This window comes from Rhododendron vialii, chromosome 9a (assembly GCF_030253575.1).
Source record: "Rhododendron vialii isolate Sample 1 chromosome 9a, ASM3025357v1".
Lineage (NCBI taxonomy): Eukaryota > Viridiplantae > Streptophyta > Magnoliopsida > Ericales > Ericaceae > Rhododendron > Rhododendron vialii.
This window is the reverse complement of record NC_080565.1, coordinates 37,081,891-37,093,696: the sequence shown is the minus strand read 5'-3', so window position 1 is coordinate 37,093,696 and position 11,806 is coordinate 37,081,891. Positions and strand designations below refer to the sequence as shown.

Below are 11,806 nucleotides of genomic sequence, written 5' to 3'. Positions count from 1 at the left end.
AGATTTGAGAGCGTCCGGCATTCCAGTGCCTCGTATATATACCGGGCATTTTGGCTCCAGATGGTTTTTATTTTTTATAATTTTGAAGAAGTCAAGGAATCCAACAAATAATAAATAATAATAATAAAAAACCCTATTAATATAATGAAAAAAGGAACTGAAGCCGTTCAGAAGAAAACGGCAGTAGCCAATAGGGTGAGACGGCTGATCAAAAAATAAATAAATAAATAAGGGTGAGACGAAAGATTCGGTCGAGTTGGACCCGGTTAGGTGTTTGGCTTGGTTAATAAATGAGCTAGACTTTAAATTTAGATTGTGTTAGCACAAGTTTTGCTCGAATAAGCTCACGAACTCGCGAGAATAGATTTGCTTGTATAAGCTCATGAACACGAAAACTTTTTATCTGTGCGTCTCTTTTTTCTATTTTTTGTGTCCCATTAGGAATTTTTTTTGGGGTGCTTGGGAATAACCTCTTTAGAGTTTATCAGTGCATAGTAAAAAATGCTGATGAACAGTATACATTTTCATTCTACCTACTCATTTTTACCTTTCACACCACGGCAGCATCTATATAATTTTCTCTCTATTCTTTAAATATTCAAAAATAATATACATGGAGAGAGGAAAGGATGAGCGAGAGAGGAAGTGGTAAGGAGAGAGAAAATGAAACAATATTTTAATGAATCCATTGTGAACACTTCTTCGATAGATTAAGCTAACTACTGTTCATGGAGGAAAAATACCTCCATGTATACAGAACCTGGTGTAGCCCTGTTTTGGTGTATTCATTATGTAAAGTAGCTAGAAATGTTTATTTTGCTCCTATGATGTACTTGCTCTTGCTCTTAGGAAACCAACAATTTGAGATAATATGATTATTAAATTGTACTTTTCAATTTTACCTCGGTGGATTATTCCTTGGAGTTCAGAGTTCTAACTTATTCAGGGGCTGATAAAAAAAAAAAAACTTATTCAGGGTATAAGAGAAAAGGGAGGGCAAAATGGAAATATTACATTACTACTTTTTTAGAAACTTTGCATAAAACAAAAAACTTATCATTAGTAAATTTCTATAGGCTTATTTTTCCCATAGTTTTTTTTTTTTCCCCAGATTCTACTTGTTTATTTTTTCCACATGGAGACAAATCAAAAGTGTCAAAAAAAAAAGATTTGACTGAAAATAGTAGTTAAAATAAGAAAAAATATATCACCAATATAATATTCGCAAATGAAATGTCCATGATTTTGTCGATGGGCTGTCAAATTGCCGCTTATTGAATACTGTCATTTTTTTAGCCTTTGTTATAGCTAAGCTAGGGACGTTAATTTTACACATAAGATACACAAATTATTTTAGTCAATAATATATTGTGACCTCAGGGCTATAAACAAATCGAGCAGCTCGCAAACTCGGCTCGATTCGTTTAGTAAACAAGCCGAGTTCGAGATTGAGTTTTCGGCTCGTTTGCTAAACAAATCTTGGCTCGTTAAGGGAGGCTCAGCTCGATTAAATAGGCTCATTTATTAGTAAATGACTAAGCTTGCTCATTATGCCTCGAGCCGAGTTAGAACTCAAGTTTTTAGCTCGTTTGATAAAAAAGCCGATCTCAAACTCGACAAAACTTGACTTGGCTAATTTTTAGCCCTAGTGTCCATAAGCAAGGGTTGACCAACGTCTAAGGTACGCATAGTCATTCCAGAGACTTCAACTTTTTGTCCTATAATATTGGATCACTTATGGATGGATTTTATTACTTTATCGCCGCTAAAATACGAAAATTACACAAGATCAATAGTGGAGTCAAAACTTGAACCCGTCACCGAATTAGAAGAGAGAAATGTTCTAGAATTAGAAGAGAGAATGTTCTATTAGAAGATTTTCGAAAGTTTGATTCAATTCTTCTTATTTGTATAAAATGTTTTTTTTTTTTGACAATTTGATTAATTAAATATTTAGATACTGTTTATACAAAGTATTAGCAACACCTGGTGCACATATTGAATTCCACAAAACTTAGTATATTAATAAAAATTTGTTCTACATATTTTAATTATGTTTAAAATTATACAAGACCAATGGTAGAATCAGTGCTAAATTATAAAATTATACAAGACCAATGGTAGAATCAGAAAACCCGTTGCTAAATTAGAAGGGAGAATGTTCTAGAATTAGAAGAGAGAGAATGTTTTATTAGAAGATTTTTTAAAGTGTGACTCAATTCTCCTTATTTGTATAAAATTTCTTCTTTTTTTTTTTTTTTTACAATGTGATTAATTAAATCTCAAGACACTGTTTATACAATGTATTAGCAACACATGGTACACATACTGATTTCCACAAAACTTAGTGTATTAATAGCAATTTGTTATACACATTTTAATTATGATTAAAATTCTATACATTTTCTTTTGAGTGTGTGACTAAAACATAAAAAAATTACTAAAAACATTTTTCACCAGCCCTCTAATAACTCATCAAGCTCTCCGATTAATTATTGGTTTCAATATTTCATCTATCTAAACTGTAATTTTTCTAGTTCTTGTTTGCTTTGTATTCAGAATTTGGGAATGTTCTCGGTTATTTCCTGTATTGATTCTTCTATATATCTATGAAGTTATTCTTTGACGTCAAAAATATATATATATATATATATATATATATATATATATATATATATATATATATATATACACACACACACGCGCGCACACCCACACAAAAAATCTTAGTTTCTTGCAATAGAAATTAGTTATGAAGTTGGGGGCAGTTTATGCTCAAATTTTTGTCAAGTACTCATTGCTCGACCAAATGGTTAAAATAACTACTCAAAAGGAAAAAAATAAGCCATTGGTTTTCGGGCCGGGTACTCCCGGGGTACTATATGACATTGCCATATGGTACTCTTTACAATCAAAATATCGCCATAATACAATGCGGGTCACTCTTTGTCGCCTCAAAAAAAGTGAATGTGAATGACACTATCATCTACCATATAATTTGTTGCTACGTAAATGATTGAGACCTCGTTCCAGAACACATTCTTAAAAAATAAGTACTTATTTCACATTTTCAAACTAAAAAATAAAATCTTTCGTTCTGAAACAAGAATGTAGACAACGCCACATGATACTCTTGGAACGGTGGTTACCGTTTTTAAAAAGCACTGGGAGGAAGGAGAGGGTGGCATGGCTTAAGGGGAACTGTTTATAATAATTAGAGTGGACCAAATCACGTCAAAGATCAAGTACGTATTGGGTGCGGGGTTCTACCAGTTGCAACGGAATGGGTCTTTCTCTTGGCTCTGGCCCTCAGTTTACTGGTTCTTTTGCCGTCTGCCCCGAGGATTCTGTCCCTGGACATGACTGATTCTCTTTGGTTGAAGGAGACGGCTGGGTGCTGGAGACTGGAGAGTTTAACGTAGTCTATCTCTCTCCTCTTCCGAGAGCAATATCCTTTGGTTGATCCGGACATCGCCAATGATGCTTCTAGAAATGACGGGACTTTCTGGAGAAATTGACGATGCTGTGTTTGAATGAGTTTTTGAATTTTTTTGTAAGGTTATGAGTAAAGAGAGGAATGAGAGTAATGATTGGAGAGAGATAGAGAGAGAAGTAAAAATAATGATTGGAGATTGGGGTGATTAATAATTAAAAATAGGGATAATAAGTGTTTTTTGAGTTGAAAATCTTTTTTTAAAACGCTATCCAAACAAGGCATCAACCACTCAGAACTCAGAAAAATTCTAGAGAAGTGACGATGATCTTTAATAGGGATGTTTGCCGTTTGTTGGTCGATATAGGGTTCATATCAACAATCTTGGAACCGTTTGTAAGTAGAGTTCGTCGACAAGAATTTATAAACTAAATGAAAAATAGAAAGATTAGATCGAATACGAACACATATTGGATTGAGCTGATTTTTACGAGTCCATTCGAATTTTTTTAAAATAAATTATTAAACAGTTCGGATCATTCATGCCGTGCAGAACCCAGAGTAAACCCTGCTTGTCCCTCGACGTAGAATCGGTAGGAGTATGGTCTGTGGCTACAGCAAGACTCGTTTTTCATAGGCAGCTGGTTCATGGCCGGTTGTGCGGCTGGTATCGGATTCTGATTTGATAAAAAGTGACATCGACACTTGTGGCATTTAGCTTTGATCATTGAAGTGCACGTAATGTTCTCATCAAAAAACGAAAAAGTACATCTCATGTAAAAAATAGAGTAGTTAAGTATTTTTGAATTTGACTAGGCCACGTCCCAGAAACTTTCTTAAAAAATAAGCAATTTATTTTACATTTTCAAACTAAAAAATAAAGTAAATAAAAAATAAATTTTTAATTTTTTTTGCATCGTATAAAAGATCTCATTGAGATTTTCCAAACAACATCCATATTGTATATTTTTAGATTTCAATAAACTCATAATTTTTTGAGCTTGAAATTGTCTTATTAAAAAATAAGGACTCATTTTCGGTTCCGAAACGGAGCCTAAGATAGTTGGTTCAATAGCAGCGTGCCAATGTGAGATTCTGAGTTGAGAGAGTCACTTCGGGAGCCAGATCCTTTGTCCGACTGCCGCTGTCCGATTCTTCCACGGCGTCTTATTGCATTGAAACAACAACATATCGTACATGCTATTCAATTAGTTCTATAGCTCTCTTAGGGCTTTCATTGAAAGTTTTAGAACCAAAAATTAATTATGAGTCTTTAGAATAAAATGATTAAAAAATAAGATCTTTTAAAGCCAAAAATTAATTATGGGTCTTTAGAATAAAATGATTAAAAAATAAGATCTTCGCACCGGTTTAAACGGATTAAAAATTGAAGCACTTTTTAATCATATTCTTTAACATATAAACATTCTTAAAAGATTAATTGCTCCAATTTTTAATCAATTACAACTGGTGCAAAGATCTTATTTTCTTAATCAAAATATCATAAATAACCATAATTAATTTTTGGTTCTAAGGCTTTCATTGAAAGTAATGAAAGCCCTAAGAGAGCCCTAGAACTAATTAAAGAGCATATACTTAATTATGATAGTCCTAAAAACAAATATTAATGATGACCTTTATAGTAAAATGATTAGAAAAATAAATTTTTTGCACTGGTTCAAATGGATTGAAAATTGGAACACTTAATTTTTTAAGAATGTTTATATGTTAAACAATATGATTAAAAAATTAAATACTCCAATTTTTAATGTGTTTGAATCGGTGCGAAGATCTTATTTTTTTAATCATTTTATTTTAAAGTGTCATAATTAATTTTTGACTTTAAGACTTTCAATGAAAGCCCCAAGAGAGCTCTAGAACTAATTGGATAGCATGTTTCATATGTTGCTGTTTCAATGCAAAACGACGCCATGGAAGGGTTGGACAGGGGAGTCGGACAGTGGCAGTCGGACAAAGGATCTGGCTCCGTCACTTCGTTATTTATATGCTTTGATCAAAACATCTTCAGTTTGGGTTACGAGGGAGATTTTGAAGGTAATGATTGAAAAGAGATATATATAGAAAATTTATTGGGGAGCGTGCGCAATGATTTTGAAATCCAAAGCGAACAAGTGTTAGGAATGAGGTTTAGTTAAAATTCGAAAGTTCTGCAGCACTTACAACAAGTGTGAGACGAGATTGTGGGGTATGGTCGCGACATCTACATTTTTAGAGGAATGCTACACTTACAATATTTTTTTACAACATGTTTATAACATGGTGACGTGCCCAGGAGACCCACTCACTTTACCTAGCTAAAAAACAAAAAAATGAGTGGGTCCCTGGCCACGTCACCATGTTGTAGAAAAATGTTATAAGTGTAGCATTTCTGACATTTTTATAACAATAAACTTTGATCCAAGTACATTATCACATATAAAAATGGTTTTGACAAGTTCCAACAAGAGCTTTGCCCAACCAACGGAAATGTTCTAATAACAGTTTATTGAAATGTTCATAGAATCTTGTTTTATTAACAATGCCCGGAGACTTCTAGTTGGACAAGTTCCGCGCAAATTTAAGATTTAGATTTTCCAACTAAATCTCCCTCTCATCTCTGGATTTGAGTCACTAGCGGAAATTCCAATCGGATGGAAGATTTGCAGGGAATTATGCAAGGAAAAACGCGTTTGGGTCCATTCCGAATTTCACAAAAACTTAGAAAAATATCCATAAAGTTTTGAATATTATTTTATGGGCTATTGTCAAAAATCAGCTCCAACGGACATCGGTAAGTATTACTTTTGGATTCGTAGGGGCGAACTACTACGAATCTAAAAGTAATACTTACCGATGTTCGTTTGAGCTAATATTTTTTTATAGGGCCTCATAAAATAATATTTAAAAATTTATGAATATTTTTTTAGATTTTTGTGAGATCCAAAATGGGTCCAAATGCATTTTTTTTTACGTGTTCAAATCTTCCTCGCGAATATAAGGGCTCATGGGAGTGGAGTACATCACAAGTTAAACTGTTAAAAGTAAACTATAGATAAAAATTTCAAACCAATGCTAAGTCAAACAAAAAAAAATCCTTTCAAACCGACCACCTTAAGGCAAGGAGTATCCGAGTATATATAGTATATATTTTTTATGCATCCGATCCAAATTCTGAGCCCACTATGCTACCATTACCTATTTGTATCATGGGAAACCTTTGGAACTGTGATCTGTTTTTTGGTTTTTCTACTAGTTGTAATCTTTTGGGCATTATTACAAACGATTTGATGCCAAGGGCCTTATTTCGCCAAGATTCTTATTTTTTAAGTACTTATTTTCCGTCTTACAGGATAGATCATCTTCTCACAATATATTACCTTTAATTCAAAAAATAAATACTTATTTTAAAACTTTGCACTCTACGCATAGAAGTGTGGAAAAATTTTGCAAGCAGCAGCAGTTGCCAAAATGAGCTGCAAAACAACAGAAGACAATGAAGACTACAGCACCTTCCAAAGAGATTCATTCAGCCCAGGAGAATAAAAGAATTAAAGGACAGAGTAAAGAGGACGTTAAGAAAAGTTAGGATCGCGGAATTGAAATCACTCCACCTTAATATAACGTCAACTACAATTTGTTCAGACGACAACAGGGAAAATGTATTAGGTCCAAGGTATGTAAGCCTTAAAATAGGCTCAAAACTCAAATCAAATGGAGGAACCGGTCCAAAAAGAAGAAGAAAAGAACCACAAATAATGTTGATGCCTGAACAACTTAGAAAAACGAACCATTCCCGCAATTTGCTGCCAAAAAATCTCGTACATCCAAAACTGTATTTGAGCGAGAGATTATTATGCCTCATATCCAATCACAAAAAGGATATCATTCACCAACCAACAAGTAGAAGCTTCAAGAGAGCCATCCGAATGTAGAGACCGTTCTTTGCTTGTCTAAAGTAGGCAGCCCTCGGATCCGCATCAACATCCACAGTTATCTGAAACAACATAACAAAGATACCAAATCACTAATCATTTATCAGAAAGATGTTGTCCTCATAAACATTGAGCCAAAACCAAGAAAAAATTGAACAAGCTAACCTCGTCAAGCCTCGGGAGGGGATGCATAACCACAGCATGCTTTTGCATCACACTCAGGACAGCCCCATCTACAATGTACTTTCCTCGAGCTTCTTCGTAAAGATCAGTTCGCTCTCCAAACCTTTCTCGCTGAATACGAGTTTGGTACACCACATCACATTTAGAAGCAACTTCCATTAGATCACCACTTTCTTCCCACTTTAGTCCCTTTAATGTCAGAAAGCTTTTTATGTCATCCTAAAATGAGAGAAACAAAAAGAAATGTGAGCAATCATACCTCGAAAATCCTTTTCCGACTTCTCTTTCTATCTAGAGTTGTCTAGTTTCAATTTGAAGGCCAATGTATTCCTAAGATTGTTAAAGACAAGGCTAATTACCTAAAGGTCCAAAACCTTGAAGTTGTTTTCTTTCTTACCTTCATTTTAACCACCTCAGGCGAGACAAAGTAGATCTTGACATCCTGATACTTGGAAAGCAGATAAGCAAGTGAGCGGACAGTCCTTCCGTTTGCTAGATCTCCAACAAGACCAACTTTAATTCCATCTAGCTTTCCTATCTCTCTCTCGATTGTGTATACGTCTAGAAGAGCCTGTCTCATGGATACAATACACAAGCATAGCTTCAAAAATTAGGGGCTTATGGACATCTATACTAGCAAATGGAAAACAAAGATAAAAACACAAGTAACTTCCATTACGCTGCCCGGGGATTGTGTTGGATTATTAATTTTTTTTGGCTTACTTGAGTTGGATGTTGTCCAGGACCATCTCCAGCATTAATAACAGGAATACTGGCTGTAACTGCTGCTCTTCGGGCGGCACCACTTTCAAAGTGCCTCATCACAATTATATCCGAGTACCCTTCAACAGTTCTAATAGTATCTGCAATTCAAGATTTAGCTTGAAAATCAGAAGCATAAGGCAACAACTACCCCAAATTACGCCAACTAAAGAATACCTTCAAGTGTCTCTCCTTTTGCAGCTGAAGAAAACTCCCTTGCATTTTCTGTCGTCAAAACTTCCCCACCCAAACGTTTCATAGCAGACTCAAAAGAAAGCCTAGTTCTAGTTGAGGGCTCGTAAAATAGGGTAGCCATTAGAAATCCCTTAAGAATTTGGCTGCCATGTGAGTTTTTCTCAACCCTCTCCATCTCACGCGTCACTTCAAATATAGCAGTAAGAATATCTCTGTCGAATTGCTGAGCTTCAATCACGTCATCAAGTTGAAACTTGTTCCCAATCAAAATTGAAGGTTTATTGTCAACATCCAGCGCTTGACATTGGACCCTATTCCTTGGTAAGAGCCTCCCACTTTGCTCCCGGTTTATTGATTTCACACTGAACAACACCCTTGAGTGTGATCTGCTGTCAGGTGATTGCTTAAAAAGACTCGAATAATTGGAAAGGAAGTCTGTGTAACACTTCATTGTTTTAGGAGCAGACACGGGCCCTTGTAATGGACATGTACAAAACAAAGATGAAGAAGCCATTGCAAGACAGATAGCAGCAACCTGGATAGGATGGAACTCTTGTTTGTTCAAAGCTTTTCAGCCCCTATAATACAACAAAAAAATGAAATTTTAGACCTACTACCGCACAATCAGATTCCAAAGCGTGATCTTTGAACCAATAAAACTTCTTGTGTTAAATAGTAAACTTCTTGATTGACTGGAAGTCAAATAGTAAGTACAGGGACGTGGAAAATGAAGCCTTAATGTCGGGTTATTGAAAAATGTTAGGAGATGGGGGGCAAAGAACATAACCTGTCAACTAAGCCAACAGCTGCTATTAGGAAATCAATTTGGGTTATAACAAAAACACAAGGCTAGAAAAAATTGAATTGTCCTTTCCTTTTTTCCTTCATTTTCTTGTAACCCAAACAGATGATAAGTACTTGTACTAATTTTAAGACAGGAAAACATCCATTTGCCGAATAAACCAAGGTATATGGCAATTACATATCCAAGCCAAACCGAGCCTTGTGCCCCAATCAATTGGGGATGGAAATTACATATCAAATCATCATAATTGCCAAAGACAACTATGAAGAAATACTAATGATTTCCAGTTGGACGATCCATTCTACATTTTTTGAGGAAGAAACGCACTCTTTCCATTTTTTTTAGGGCTGACGCTCTTTACTTTTTTAGGGGCTTGGAGCCGATGAAGCCTTCCTTCTTTCTTCTTCTTCCGCTTTGGTTCCTGATCTTGAGCTCGCGGTTCTCGACCTCATCTAGAGGGTTTTGGTTAGATGAGGTTTTAACTTAAACCAAGAACCAAATTGATCATTACGGTTCAATGATTCGGAGAAAAACCAGTGGACAAGGTTCAGTTCTGGTTTGAAATAGCCTGTCCATGGTTCATTTCAAAGACCAAAACTTTATTCTGTTTAGTTTCGTTTTGCTTGATAACAGAAGCTCAGATTCGGTATCACCTTTCTAGGTTCTAACCTAATCAATTTCGTATACCGAACTTCAATTTTTTCAGAAATTAATCAACTCCACCAATTAACTATTAAACAAATTCCATTACAAGGTACAATCAGTTCTAAAATGCACCCGAAAACATAGCAAAAGTAAGACCTTGGTAAAGAAAGTAATAATAAATGCAGATAAACAAGTAATCCGAAATTCCTCTTTTTCTCATTGAAACGAACTCCTTTACCTGAGGAAAGGCAATGACCAATGGCTCAATTGGCAATTTGGCAAATGACCACTTCTTATACCATTTTGAGTATCTGGTGCAACCCCATCAAACCTACAAAATATTGAAATCTAAATCAAATCCAAGACTCAGATTTCTACAAAGAAAGGGAATCCATTCGGCTTATTTGTCCATCAGAAATTCACTCTGAAAAGTTGGTTAGTAAAAATCCAGAATTTTCTCCTACCTAGAGAAGAGTCAGAGAAAAGGTATGCTTTTTTAGCAAAATTTTGACAGAATTCTCAGAGTGATGCTATTAACTTGAAAAACAAGAGAGGGCTGGCAAAAGGGGTTGATAATCGTAATCTAGGGCTTTGAGAAACAATATGGGTTTGTGGGAGTGAGAGCGGAAAATAGAGGGGGAGAGAGAAAAAAAACTTTTTACCCATGAAATTTCAAACTTCGCACAAATACTTTTGTTTTTTATCCACTACTATACAGTATAATACACAAACTATAGCCTGATAAATTGATAGTAATACATCAAATATAGGAGTACATACGTATCTACGTACATACATACATACAGAGTGAGGAGCTGTCGTCTGTGAGAGAGGAGAGAGGAGCGGTCGCCGGTCGATGTATTTTAGGATGCCGATTGGGTTTTAGTCCGTCGATACATTTTCCCAACTCCAATTTTTTGAGAAATAATAACATTCTTTTTTTTACCTCCAAAAATTAAACAAATGGAGATACACCCCCACATTGTTCCCACCCGTGTCATCCCGTGTTCCCTCTAGAAATTAAACTAGTAAATCATTGGACGCGTCATGTGGCTGACTTGTTGGATGCTTTTCTAGCCGTTTTAGATTTTTTTATCGATGCGGTTAAATATTTCTAGCCGTTTTAAATCTTTTTATCGATGCGGTTAGATATTCAATCCCAAAACAAATACATGATTTCGGAAATAAACTCCCCAGTAATACTTAATTATTCAAAAGTTAACTTCCGATTAAATTTTCCCATCGTTTTGGATTCATAACCTTGAAATCCGTAAGCTTAGTCGAATTTTAAAACTCGAAAGTGACTTATATTTTCGAATTTTAAGGTTTGAATTTGTTTCTGAATCCATAAAAATGTAAACATCCGAATATGTCTAAAATTTTCAAGCATTAGAATCCGAATTTTGTAAACAATTCCAAATTTTAAAAACCAATTTTTTCAAATTTTTTTGAGAATGTGTCTCCTACCATGTTGCGAAGAATTTTTTTGAAGGAGGTGGTGTTGCCTGGTATAGAGGAGACGGTGATGGTGGTGGTCCGGCAGTGATGAGTGACTGATGGTGCTGCAGGCGATGGAGAGGGTGATTGTGGTGCGACGGTTATGAAGGATTTACTGCTGATTGTAGCCGACTGTAGAGGTGGAGGATGGCCGACAGTGGTGGTGGAGGGGGCCGGAAAGCCGCTAGATGGTCGGGTTCGAATTGCTGGTGGTGGTGTTATGCTGCTGCTGTGAAAAACGTGGAAGAAGGGTTCAAATAAGAAAAGTAGGGGGTTTAAATTTTTTGGGGAAACTGGTTTTTGGGGTATGCCTGGCCAATTTTGAAAGTTTTTTTGGGTTGCATGTAGCAAATT

The 11,806-nt window shown here is 35.4% G+C and overlaps 1 protein-coding gene across 3 annotated transcripts; it reads right to left on the bottom strand.

The window, feature by feature from the left end:
* Positions 1 to 7,018: 7,018 nt before the first annotated feature.
* Positions 7,019 to 11,557, bottom strand: LOC131301587 (aspartate carbamoyltransferase, chloroplastic-like). Of its 3 annotated transcripts, none has more exons than XM_058327949.1 (7): positions 10,748 to 11,557; positions 10,194 to 10,286; positions 8,488 to 9,083; positions 8,272 to 8,411; positions 7,946 to 8,119; positions 7,531 to 7,767; positions 7,019 to 7,427 (listed from the first exon to the last, which is right to left on the bottom strand). In XM_058327949.1, exons 3-7 carry the CDS (start codon positions 9,017 to 9,019, stop codon positions 7,320 to 7,322), a joined length of 1,191 nt encoding a protein of 396 aa, XP_058183932.1. In that variant the 5' UTR covers positions 9,020 to 9,083; positions 10,194 to 10,286; positions 10,748 to 11,557; the 3' UTR covers positions 7,019 to 7,319. The 3 variants fall into 3 exon arrangements, with proteins under 3 accessions (XP_058183932.1, XP_058183930.1, XP_058183931.1); XM_058327947.1 differs by having other exon boundaries at positions 10,760 to 10,936; XM_058327948.1 differs by lacking the exon at positions 10,748 to 11,557 and adding an exon at positions 10,420 to 10,582.
* Positions 11,558 to 11,806: the final 249 nt, after the last annotated feature.